Here is a 12,702-nt window from a genome sequence, read left to right as displayed (position 1 = left end):
ATTCTGCACGAGACAGCCTTAATATGTGGGACTGGTGTGTGTATGTGAACATCTGTGTACACTACAGTATGTTATTGGATGCGCGAGTGAAGGCATCAACTAGACTTAGTGGCCACTTTGAGTGTATGTTTTCTTGTCTGCATTTTTTTTTTGTGTGTTCTCTCCCCACAGGACAAACGCCTTGACAGATTTGCTGACATTTTGAGGGTAATCTTTCTGCCGTCCTATCTTACATCTGCCAGAAGTTAATAAATGTGTATCGAGAGTGATACACCAAAGAATCCCCTTTAGATAGGCGCACTGCAGACCTGAAAATAAAGACGGTCAGGGGTAGGATGTAGTGTGTATAAATAAAAAACTTTATTAAATATTTGTGTATAAATAAAAACTTTATTGAATATTAGTGTAATAATGTACACAAAACAGTATATAGTGCTGTACTATACACTGACTAATAATAGACTGCTGTAGATCTATGTCAACCTCCGTCAAGCGTCTCACTGTGCTCCCATTAGTTCTGTCTCCCTTGAAGTGTGAAAATCTAGGCAGATGCTCTAAATGTCAATAATCTAGATGGGTTATTGTAACCCTATGACATATTGGTAGGTATAGGCTCTACCGAGACTAACAGAGAAGTTCACGCAGCACATCAACGTAATGTGCACACTGCGCATGCGTCATGTAAGTTAAAACAGTAGAGTCTGTTTATATGCGAGTTGCGCATGCGCCGGGGCAGTGCGTGAAGTAAATGAGCGAGGTCCCTTTCTATAGATCTGCCAGAAGTTTCAACCAAATCGGTGCAGCCCCCCATCCTGGAATTTTTGTTTTTTTGCAGTGATAAAAAAAAAAACCTTAAACGGTGCATCTCATCAACCGTATTCTTGATACAACATATTAAATATATTATTTTGCAACGTCTACCAAAAGTTCAGACAATTTGCTTGACCCGTTTCAGAGAAATTAAATATTTTAAATGAAATTAAATTGTAACCACGGCAACAAACAAAACTGTATAACGACATACTTGAAAACGAGCGGTAACTCTCAATGTATTACTTCCTGGTAAAATATTTTATAAATAAATAAAACAACCTGTAGCTTTACTTTGACATCCAGGCGGCAGTGATAATTATCCACTGTGCAATAGGTTTTTGATTGATTTTCCACGGTATTCACAATGTCAGTATAACTGTTCATACACTCCGGCCTTCTTTATGAGTAATGAATTGTGTGTTGTCTCCTGTTTTTCCACTTTTGGACAGTTTGTTGTGAATGAAATTGTCATTGTTACATGGAAGTGTTTAACAGTTTGTGATATTATATTAAACGTATTCCCTTTTCAAGTCTCAATAATGTGCGAGTTGAAGTGGTATTTAGTATCTACATTTTGGTTTGACTTCAAGACAGCGCTTGATCGTTGTGACAGACAAGAGCTGCCTTTCTGGGCAACTTCGTTGCTGCGGCCTTGACGGTCAGTGGAAACCAGGCTTATTTATTGGCTCGTACACAGTACTGTACTGTAGTGTGACAATACTAGAACAAATTTGATTTTTAAATCCACAAATTAATGGAGTTTGACATTTCCTCGTTATGTATCTTTGTCATATTAGGTGTAATCGCTCATCCCATAATGCAGTATAAAATAGAGCGTTTTTCTTGTTGTATAGAATTTCAGCGGTGCGCAAACTGGGAGGTGCGAGATTTTTTTTGGGGGGGGGGGGGGGTAGCGGGCAGCTCCCCCCCAGGCATTAAAATTAAATGCCGGGGGACCGCGCGAAGCCTCTGCAACCTCTACTTGCCAGCCGGCTCCATTGGGTCATGGTAACGTGACATCGCATGACGCCGCGGGTCATGTGATGTCACACGACCCCACGGCATCGCGAGAGGTAGGGGGGCGGGGGGTGCACCAAGGAGGACAGCAGGTACAGGGGGTGGGGGCCCCTGGTATATATCATATCTGTGTGTATTGTGTATCAGTGTCTTTGTGGCTGTGTATACATGTATTATCAGTATTTTAGGGCCCGTGTCAATGGGTGAAGCTGACAGCTCCTATAGCAGTAGCAGCACAGCGCGTCACTGCATGCTAATGAGGGGGCCCAGTGAGTGACAGGAGAAGTCATATGATGCGTGGGGCCTCGCGTTGACAGGCTCGCGCAATGTCAGAAACACCGTGACGCACGTCCGGGAGGGGCGGCGCATGTGCGTTCACGTGCCGGGTCGGTGGGGCTTGCGGTTTGAATTAAGTTGTGTTCCGGCGGCTCGGGCGGGGAAACAGTCACACAACCTTCAGGAAGAACCGCCACCCGACTGTCGGGGAGAGAGGAGAACCGACACACTGTGGCAAGCAGCATAAACTGCACAACGTAATAATACGGTGGACACAATAACTTACCAATACAAGTACCCGGACACACACGTGACACCAGTAACAAACCCCCCACCCAGAATCCAGGTGAAATCTTCAACCTCGTGTGTGTGTGTGTGTGTGTGTTTTATAGAACAATTTTGTGAGTGTCCTGTACATAGGAAATCCATTGTAATATTTACATTACAGTAATCCCTACTACAAGCGTGTGTGTGTATATATTATTATTATTTTTAATAAGAAGAGACACTTGGGTTTATATTTGGGCTGTGTCTGCAGAGATTGGGTTGACGTGACTTTTAGACCCACTGTGCTGTTTATTTTGGATCTGTAGATGGCACATGAGCGGATGATCCAAAGACCAAAAGTGACCGGACAGAGTGTAGACTGTGTCCAAATATGCTCTGTCACCTAAAGAAACCTTAAGTTTGTGCAATGACAGCCAGATTTAAGATAATAAATGTGAAATGCTTCAAATGAAAAACCTCTAACATATTCGCATATAAATAAACATCAGGACATACTTGAAAACGAGAGGTAACTCAATATATTACTTCCTGGTAAAATATTTGATAAATAATCACTTGGCAGCTTGATGCTAGCAAACCACCAGAAGCACTGACACAATATACTGTATTACTTGAACCACATCATTAACATGATCTGCGTGTTACATAGCCCCTATTAGTTTCAAACCACCACGGGAGAACTGGCAGTCCACATAACACCGTGCAACTCTGTCAATATGATTCCCATTTAGTGAATTTGTCTTGTATGAATTATACTTAACACTTTTGGTGACTAAAAAGACACACCTCTGCACATTGCAAAACATTGGCAGCCAGTGGGTACAACTGGTTAGTGACTAATGGCCACAGTCTGATTTTCTAAATGGGAATAGCCCCAGGTTAGTAAAGACTTGCATGACCTTCACAGCATGTTTATATTTTCCTTGTCCTTTTAAATGATATGACAACCTGCAAACAGTCGTCACAAAGCAGAGGCCATGGTGTCAATATAATGAGAAATGTTTTGATTAAAGCCGCAGTTCAAACAATATCCTACATGTGTGTTTGAAGTGACCCTTCTTGCTGGCAACTACTAAATTCTCATAGGTCAAAACTCCTTCACGGAGACGAAAATACGTAACGGAAGTAAAGCGCGTGCAAGAGCGTGTGCGTGCCCCTGCTGGCTAATCTCACAGCACTAAAAATCATCGCTAGAGACGAAAATGCGATCGGGCGCGTGCATGAGCGCTCGTGCAGAAGTGGCCAGCGCCACCCGCAGAAGCACCCTAAACAGGCAATCTATGTATATTCTGTGAGATTCAGCACATCCTTCTGCATTCTGAATTCTAGTATTTTTAATGTACATATATTATGCTGACGTTTAAAACATGGAAGAACAGAGATAAGGGAGTGCAACAGTCCTCCACTCCCATATTACATTAATTAGGTATCCAGATTTGCAAATCCTAAATCCCATTGAATAATAGTGAGGGGCTGGCCTCTCTAAATGTCCTGGAAGTACAATTAAATAATTAGTGGGGGAAAAAGATAGAACACGCGTGCTCGGCGCGCACACCAAGTGAAACTTCTTTGTGTTGTGTCACTGAAATTGTAATTATACTCTTGAAAGGCTTTCATTCAATTTCAGTGACAAAACACAAAAGTTTCACTTACGAGTGTGCTCGGCCCACACTCTGTCTTTTTTTAATTTATCAGTTATAATATCTGTTCTGTACTACTGTATGATAAAATACTTTGTAGCATTTAAAAAAATAATTTAAAAAGATTTTTAATATATTATAATGTAACGAGCATTTTTGTTATAGCAATAATTTACAAAGCTACATCCCCTTCCTCTTCTGAAACAGGCTCTAGCACACCCCTTTTTGAGCCCTGCCCCCTCTAGCAGTGAACCAATTTTATCTAGTGACTGCCTGGTCACATGATCTTCCCCACAGAAATTAGCATCTTGGGTCCTCTTCTGCTGCACTGTGACAGCCATTTAGTGAACCTCGAGCCGAATCTTCGCCGATCACAGAAGATCGGAGCGATCAGCAACTTGGCTAATCACTTGTCGATGTGTAGATTGTATTGATGCGCATATTGAATGGCAAAAAAATATTTATAGAAAGGTAGCTTGAACTGCTGCTTTAAACCTATAAAACCACACTTAGTTACGTTATCTGCTTCCCTCATTATTCATACGATTTTCTACTTTTTTTTGTTTAAGCACGGATGGGTAAGAGAAAAGAAGGAGGTCCTGTGACTCCTGCTGGACATAGTAAGAAACCAAGACAAAGAGCTGAAGTTTCACAAGATGAGACGGAAAACGAGGAAGACTTGTCCCATGTTTGTTCTCAGTCGGCATCCGTTTCTCAGTCAGTAAGTTGGACATACAGACCGGTGTTTCTGTAAAGATGACGTGGTTTGATTCTGTTGAGTTTTTCTTATGCCTCTTTGCTCTCTGTGGGATGAGGCTGTAACCCTATGACTTCATTTAGTCACACGTTTTGCTGCTTCTTTCATACTTTGAAGTATACTTTGTATGTAGTCTAAAAAGAGGAAAAACATGATGGAAATTGTATTTGTTTTTACTTTATTTTGTTTTCTTTGCCCTGTCACATTTTTGTTGAACTTAGTAAGTAAGTAAAGTATACTGCAGTCAACCAAAGCTAAGTGAATAGTAAGTATATAACATTTGTTTTTCTTTTTACAAATATGTATATACAGTATAATGTCCATGAACCACTCGTGTAGCAGATGTGTTCTGGAAGTTGGGTTTCCCAATTTTAACAAAAGCCTTCTTGAAAGGTCAGATAAGGAAAAATAAAAAAAACAAGCACATAGTTGAGGAATAATATTTAAAAAATAGCCCCAAATTTCCACTGGCACATCTATACTATATTGCTAAGTTTGTTATTCCGTTTGTTTGTATGCCGGAAGGATCGACATTTCACAAACGGCACCACGTAGCACAACAACTGTCACTGGCTATTCTGCAGCGGATTTGTAGGTCAACGCAACTATTTTGAGGTTCCAATATGACTCGCCTCCCAAATTATGGACATTCTAAGTTTCCCTCGGGTGTCCTACAAAAATGTTAGTGCAGGAGCGGGGGGCGTGGCTACTAAGGCAGGGGGCGTGTCATTGGCTTGTGTGTGTGTGTGTGAGAGAGATGGGGTTGTAATGCGTAGCTCACCACAAATGAGGCGCGACCGCGGGGCTGAGCTAAGGAATTGTATATAACGCCAACCACAACAGCGAGGGCACGTCTAGAGTGTAGGATAGTCGTTCAGGCCGGATCAGGGTAACGGAAGACAGCGTAAGTGAGGTACTTGCCGGGTCTTGGAGTATGGAGCAGCAGATCGTTGGGGTACTTAGCCAGAGTCAGGGTTGGTGAGCGTAGAGTAGTCGTGGTTCCAAAGCCAGGGTCAGTTCAGGAGAGTATCACAGGGTAGTATCCATGCAGGGTCAGGCAACAGGGTACAAGCAGACAGGAACTAGGCAGTGAGTGCAGTGTCGCACAAACAGAGGTTATGCCCGGCAATGACTGGGAGCACTGAGAACATATTTATAGGACCTCCCACCAATGGGAGGCAACTAGGAAGCAGGCGAATGACACAGGATAGGCTGCTGGACTACACAGGTGCTGTGCACAACACGTAGACGACCCGGTCGCGCGCCATCATCATGCGCCGCAAGAGCTGTGCCATCACGGGGCGGAGACCAGAGGCAGGACCCGTGGGACAGGAGGCGGAGCGAGGAGTGACACTGCGCAGCGTAACCGTGACGTCACGGCGGAGACAAGAGGCAGGGCCCGTGGAGGTAGAGGCGGAACAAGGGGTGCAAACGCGCTGCGTAATGGTGACGTCAGGCCGGGGCGGGGACTGCTGACCACCGAGGAGACCGAGCGCCAAGATAGGAGGGACGGGAGTGTGCGCCATGCCCAGGAACCGAAGGGGACCGCACAGAACCCGCACGTAAGTACTGCTGCCACCAGGTTGCCACTCTTGAGTAGAGGGCCACAGATGGAGGCTATATGGAGGAGGTGGAATCTCTAAAGAGAGAGACACACATGGAGCCAAGGTAAAATCTCACAATTTATCCAAAAACAATAAAAGTGGAGGCTTACAAGATCCCAATGGGATAACAGCATAGAACGTTGGTGATCAAAACATCACATCACGCCGTCTCTGCTGCTTCAAGCCGCCATGGTGCATCACTGCCTGGAGCTGACACGTCACTTCCGGTATTGCAGCCGATTTGAAGATGACGTCACGGGATTCCCAGCAGTCTCTCTCCCTCTCGTTTCGCCGTTCTGAATGACGCGTAGAGCGTGACCCTGCAATCGAGAGGGAGAGAGACTGCTGGGAATCCCGTGACGTCATCTTCAAATCGGCTGCAATACCGGAAGTGACGTGTCGGCTCCAATACCGGAAGCAGCAAAGACGGCTTGAAGCAGCAAAGACGGCGTGATGTGATGTTTTGATCACCAACGTTCTATGCTGTTATCGCATTGGGATCTTGTAAGCCTCCACTTTTATTGTTTTTGGATAAATTGTGAGATTTTACCTTGGCTCCGTGTGTGTCTCTCTCTTTAGAGATTACACCTCCTCCATATAGCCTCCATCTGTGGCCCTCTAGTCTGTTATTTTTCAGCTACAGAGGTTCTCTTTTGGGAGCTCCATTTGTTTCATATTGCTACAGTGTTGCACTATGTATTTTATTTCTTTTTAAGGTACCAACGCTCCCCTGGTTCTTCTTTGTCCTTGTTCGTGTGGACCTTGAAACAGTCCTTCTAAGGGTTTGAGTGTTTATCTGTTCCTTTTTATTTGCATGTGATTTCATTTTGCATTTTATTTTTTCTTCTGGTCTTTTGTTTACACATTATTAGTATTCACTTGCACTGTGTTTAGTTGAAAATATATTGAGCGACATCTAGTTTGTTGGCTGCCACTCTTGAGTGCCATGGTAGTCCAATGGGCGGGTGAGGATTAAAGGGGCAGGAGCAGCAAAATGGTGAATCCTCACAGGGGGGGGATATGCCAGCTAGTGAGGGGAGATGTACCAGCAGGTGGGGGGGGGGGGGAGATGTGTAGAAGCGCGGGGAGATGTGCCGGAAGCAGGGGGAGATGTTCCGGCAGCAAGGGGAGATGTGCCGGCGGAGGGGGGTGCGGGGAGATGTTCCGGCAGCGGGGGGTGGGGGGGAGATGTGCTGGCAGTGGGAGGGGGGCAGGGAGATGTGCCGACAGCTCCCCGGGCGAAGCCGGGTACAAAAGCTAGTAAGAGAATAAAACAACTATTGCATGGCAGGGTCTATTCTTTTTGAAGTCCCATTGCATGTTTATACCATAGGATCACTGTCCCTTGCTCTCCATGTCCTCAGCTCCCGTGTACTTCCTTGTGTGTCCTCTTCGTGATGTCACTGCGTGATGTGTGCAAGCCACATTCCTATGCTTTTTGCAGTAAATTACGCCGTAAGAGGATGAGCCTCACATAGTCCATATATATATCTATATTCTTCTTAAAGGCTCAATTTGATTATTCAATTACCAGATACAGTACATCTACAATACAATCATTGCAGCTGTGCAAAAAATTACAACTGTACATCAAATGCACGATTAAAAAATCCATATGTGTAAAAGCATATTGAACATTACATTTTACACATTTTCCTTCATTGTATTCATATACATGGTCCTGTGGACTTAAGTCTCTCTCTCTTGTTTTGAACTCCTGACACCCATTTATTTAAAAAACAAAAAAATGTACACTGAGCATTTTAAATTTATAATCGGGCTGTTAATAGGATAGAGCAGGGGTTCTTAACCTGTGGTCCATGGATCCCCTGGGGTCCGTAGAGCGAGTCAGGAAAAAAAATAACTGCATAAAACGGAACCAGAATAAAGAAAATTTAAACTCTGACGATATTTTATTTCTGAGAAATAAGTACTTAGAGCAGCTCTGCTACCACATAAATGTACAAGCAACACTATAACTAGTTCAATACTAAGTGGTGCTCCCTGGAGTAGAATAGATTTACATACAAAGAAAAGGGTGCAAATCCCTTTTCTTCACCTACATGTTTTTTTTTAGTGTTTTTATTCTGGTCTGTCTTGTATGTTAATTTCATCAATTGTACATTTTTAATACATTTTGTATCCACCATGAGTGCCCCGTTATTATAATAATAATAATAGCATGTTCTTGTATAGCACTGCTAGTTTTATGTAGCGCTTTAGAGACATTTTTCAGGCACAGGTCCCTTACATTAGAAAAGAGACATTTTGAGACGGATATTGTACTTTGGGGATTGGGGGGCTTGGGGGGGTTGAATCAAAATGGATAGCTCAAAAGCTACAAACTACTTGATAAAATTGTTGAGATTGATTGTTATGTTCAGTTAAGTGAGTGAGTTAAAGGTTAATGAAAAAATAAAAATGGGGGGAAAAACCCCCAAAGTATTTCAGGTTTGAAAGGAAAAGCTCAGGTACAGGAAATGTATGAGGTGTTACATGAGGGATACATATACAAATGCATCCAGAGGAAATAGATGATTGTTAAGCAAGTAGATTGTGGCTCCTTAAAATGTGATGTGGATATCAGTCACAACTGCAATTTCGTTGACATTGATGTATGTTTAGATGTTTCCAACAAAAAATGAAATAAAAAAAGGGGGGTGGGCACTTATGATTACATTGTACATATATATTCAAGGTCAAAACAAGGAACTTTAGAGGGACCAACCTTTTCATCCTAAGAACGGTACAAAAGGGGATCCCTTAAATGAAAATTAGGTTTCACTATCCGCAAAAGAAAGGGTTGTTTACAATAAGGGCAGTTAAGTATTTTTTGTTACATGATTGAAGCAGGGGGTCTACGTAGCTAAAGCCCATTAATTCCAACTCGAGACCACCTGCTTCCAGAGATTTTTTTTTTACCTCTGTAGCGGGTGCTGGTATCTCGGAAACTGATAAGTGTTGCAACACACAGAAAGAGAGTGACAAAAACAAACTCTAAATTTGCAGGAGAAAATAAGGACCTTAGAAGAGGCACATAAAACAAACCACAATGCAATAATTGAAATCAAGTAATTCTTTTTCAGAGGGAAATTAAATATGTGCTTGATTGACAAAGCTGAAAAGGCTATAGCAGCGGTGCGCAAACTAGGGGGTGCACCCCCTTGGGGGGGCGAAAGATTTAGGGGCGGGCGTAGGCGGTGTACGGCAAAACCTGGGGGCGGGCAGAGCTGTGCACGGGCAGCCAAGAAGCTCATGCTCGTGCTGCTGTTTCTGTGTGCTTGGTAGTGTGCAAAAAACCAGGCGCTTACCTCAGATTAGAAACAAAAGTGTGCTTACAGTAAAGCGGTCAATTCGACAGTAGCTCTCTTACAAATACTTAGAGCAAACAGTAGGATCCCTTCAGCTTCAACCCCAGAAAAGGGTTAATCCAGAGCCCTTATAGAAACATGGGAACAAACAAACAATGGGGGAGCATGGGATTAGAAAGACATATACAATAATAATGGTGATGAATATTGACAGTAGTTCCAAAGGTGGGGGGCGGGTTGTAAATATAATAATACTTACACAGCCATGTGTAAGCAACCACAATTAGTGATCACCTCCTTGAGGGCGAGCTGTGCCTCTCCCAGGTAGATATAGCTGTATGTTGATGGGGTTAGGGGAAATTATATATAATCTATAAGGCTATACTCACACGGCCCTGTGTGAGCTGGTGTAGAGATTGGTTACTTTGGGGTTAAATTTAACCCATCCACATCTATTCGTCACGTAATGGGGGTTTTCTCCAGTATCCAGGGCAGCACGAAAATCAGTGCTAACTCCCAGGCGTCAGCCAGGCTCTCCCCCCAGGTGTTATGATGCATGGGGGGGGGGGGGAGGGGTTGGGTGATGAGAAAAACGAGTGAGGCACGGTTCCAGTTAAATATTCACAAGAAATCGCATTTATTAATTAAAACAGCAAAGGGACTCACATACATATAGAATGGAACCCTGGCCTCCTCACGCAGTCCAGGATCGAGTTTGAGCAGCTTTGTGCGCCCTTCCCGCGTCCGGTATGCAGGAAGAAAAACTATCCTGCTGGGCTGCAAACACTGCTCCACGGTCTGACTGCGGAAGCCTCCTTAGGTCAAAATCTTCTGGTGGTTTAGAGCAACGCGTTTCGTCGACACATCGACTTCCTAATGTTATTTGAGCCTGAGGAAGTCGATGTGTCGACAAAACGCGTTGCTCTAAACCACCAGAAGATTTTGACCTAAGGAGGCTTCCGCAGTCAGACCATGTCTGTGTTATGTCTGTATTGTGTGTGTGTGTGTGTGTGTGTGTGTGTTGGTTGTGATTGTGTGTGTGTTGTCGGTTGTTATTGTGTGGTGTGATTGAGTTTGTGTTGTGTCTGTGGGTGTTATTGATTGTGTGGTGTGTGTTGGTTGTGGTTGTGTGGTTGTGTGTGTGTGTGTGTGTGTTTGATGTGATTGAATGCAGCGGTGCGAAAAATGGGGAGCGTACGCTCTCCCAAGCTTGGCGCTTGGGGAGACGAACAAAATTTACTTTGAAGCGCACTCAGCAGCAGTCAATGTGCACACACACACACACTTGGCCACACAAACACCACACAAAAATAGCCCCAATCCATGCTCCCCCCCCCCCCCCCCCCCCCGTTTGTGCTTGCAAAATTATGCAGGACACCCTGTGCTTATGCTTGGGAGAGTTGGTGATGTCACCGCTCTCAGCGGCAGCGTGGACGCAGCCTAATTTTGCAAGCGCGAGCTGTTGAAATAAGTATTTAGACATATTTGTATTTACATTGTATACCGTTTAATAAAGGTGTGTGTTTTATTTTTATTTTTTCATGCGATTGATTATATCAGGCAGGGGGGCCCGAGAAATTTCATGGGTGAAAGGGGGGGGGGGGGGGGCTCGGATTAAAAAGTTTGCTCATCCCTGGGCTATAGCATGGACAACATTTTTATGAGAAAGCTAACAAGGCGGATACACTGCTGGCCACAAGGTTAAGGAAAGATAGGGTACAATCTGCAATACAAAGTATCAGAAAAGAGGATGGTGTTTGCACAGCAAACCCACAGACAATAGACAATTCACCAAATTCTATAAAGATCTATATAATGGAAATAAAGGAGACAAAGGCAACAAATATTAAGAAAAAACAGGAGAGAAAAAAAATCTCAAAAATATGAATCTACCTAGACTTTCACCACCAGATATACAAAGACTATCCCTGTCGATAACATTGAAAGAAGTTTTAGAAACAATAAAAGGACTGAAAAATTCCCAGGTCCAGATGGCCTATCAAATATATACAAGAAATTAGCTAATATATTAGCACCCTACCTAATAATAAAAATATTTAACAAAATATTAGAGGGAGAGAAGTTTCCACAAACAATGCTTGAATCAAAAATAATATTAATACATAAGGAGGGCAAAGACTCTACACAATGCAAAAGTTATAGACCAATTTCACTGATTAATAATGATATAATTTCCCCCAAAAAAATATTAGCCACTAGATTGAACGGGTATCTCTGATAGATGTAGATCAGGCAGGGTTTATACAGGGACGGCAAGCAAAACCATACACCATCAATGCTATTGTCCCTGGACACAGAGAAAGCGTTTGATCGCATCCTCTTCCTCTATTGATTTCTCTGGGGGGGTACCCCAGGGCTTTGTCCTGGGACCCCTTCTCTTTTCTCTTTACACACACTCTAGGTGACCTAATCACATCTTTTGGGTTTAAATATCACCTCTATGCTGACGACACTCAAATTTACCTTTCAACCCCTGACCTTACACCTGCTATACAGACGAAAGTTTCTGAATTCCTTTCTGGAATATCATCCTGGATGGCCATCCGCCGACTGAAACTTAACATGGCAAAAACAGAGCTCCTTATACTTCCTCCCAAACCTGGCCCTACTACCTCCTTCCACATTACTGTTGGAAATACGATCATTCACCCTGTAGCTCAAGCACGCTGCCTAGGGGTCACACTCTATTCCTCTCTCACATGCAAAACGTTTCTAAAACTTGTCGCTTTTTCCTCCGCAATATCACAAAGATACGCTCTTTCCTCTGTTACTCAACTGCTAAAACTCTGACTCGGGCCCTCATTCTCTCCCGTCTCGATTACTGCAACCTCCTGCTGTCCGGCCTTCCTGCCTCTCACCTGTCTCCCCTACAATCTATCCTAAACGCTGCTGCCAGAATCACTCTAGTCTTTCCTAAATCTGTCTCCGCGTCTCCCCTCCTAAAATACCTCTCCTGGCTTCCGATCAAATCCCGC

The 12,702-nt window shown here is 43.5% G+C and overlaps 1 protein-coding gene across 3 annotated transcripts in view; it reads left to right on the top strand.

Moving 5' to 3' along the window:
* The first annotated feature begins 2,169 nt into the window (after positions 1–2,169).
* The window catches only part of SMC6 (structural maintenance of chromosomes 6), a 96,385-nt gene continuing 85,852 nt past the window's right edge, over positions 2,170–12,702 (top strand). For 2 of the 3 annotated variants that reach the window (XM_075598411.1, XM_075598412.1), the window contains exons 1-2: positions 2,170–2,452; positions 4,604–4,755. In XM_075598411.1, coding sequence (XP_075454526.1) covers positions 4,609–4,755 — 147 coding nt within the window. In that variant the 5' untranslated portion in view covers positions 2,170–2,452; positions 4,604–4,608. The remainder of the gene's footprint in view (positions 2,453–4,603; positions 4,756–12,702) is intronic. The other variant, XM_075598410.1, reaches the window with a different exon arrangement.

The sequence above is a fragment of the Ascaphus truei genome, chromosome 4 (assembly GCF_040206685.1).
Source record: "Ascaphus truei isolate aAscTru1 chromosome 4, aAscTru1.hap1, whole genome shotgun sequence".
In the NCBI taxonomy this organism is placed as follows: Eukaryota; Metazoa; Chordata; class Amphibia; order Anura; family Ascaphidae; genus Ascaphus; species Ascaphus truei.
This window is presented reverse-complemented; position numbering and strand designations above follow the sequence as displayed.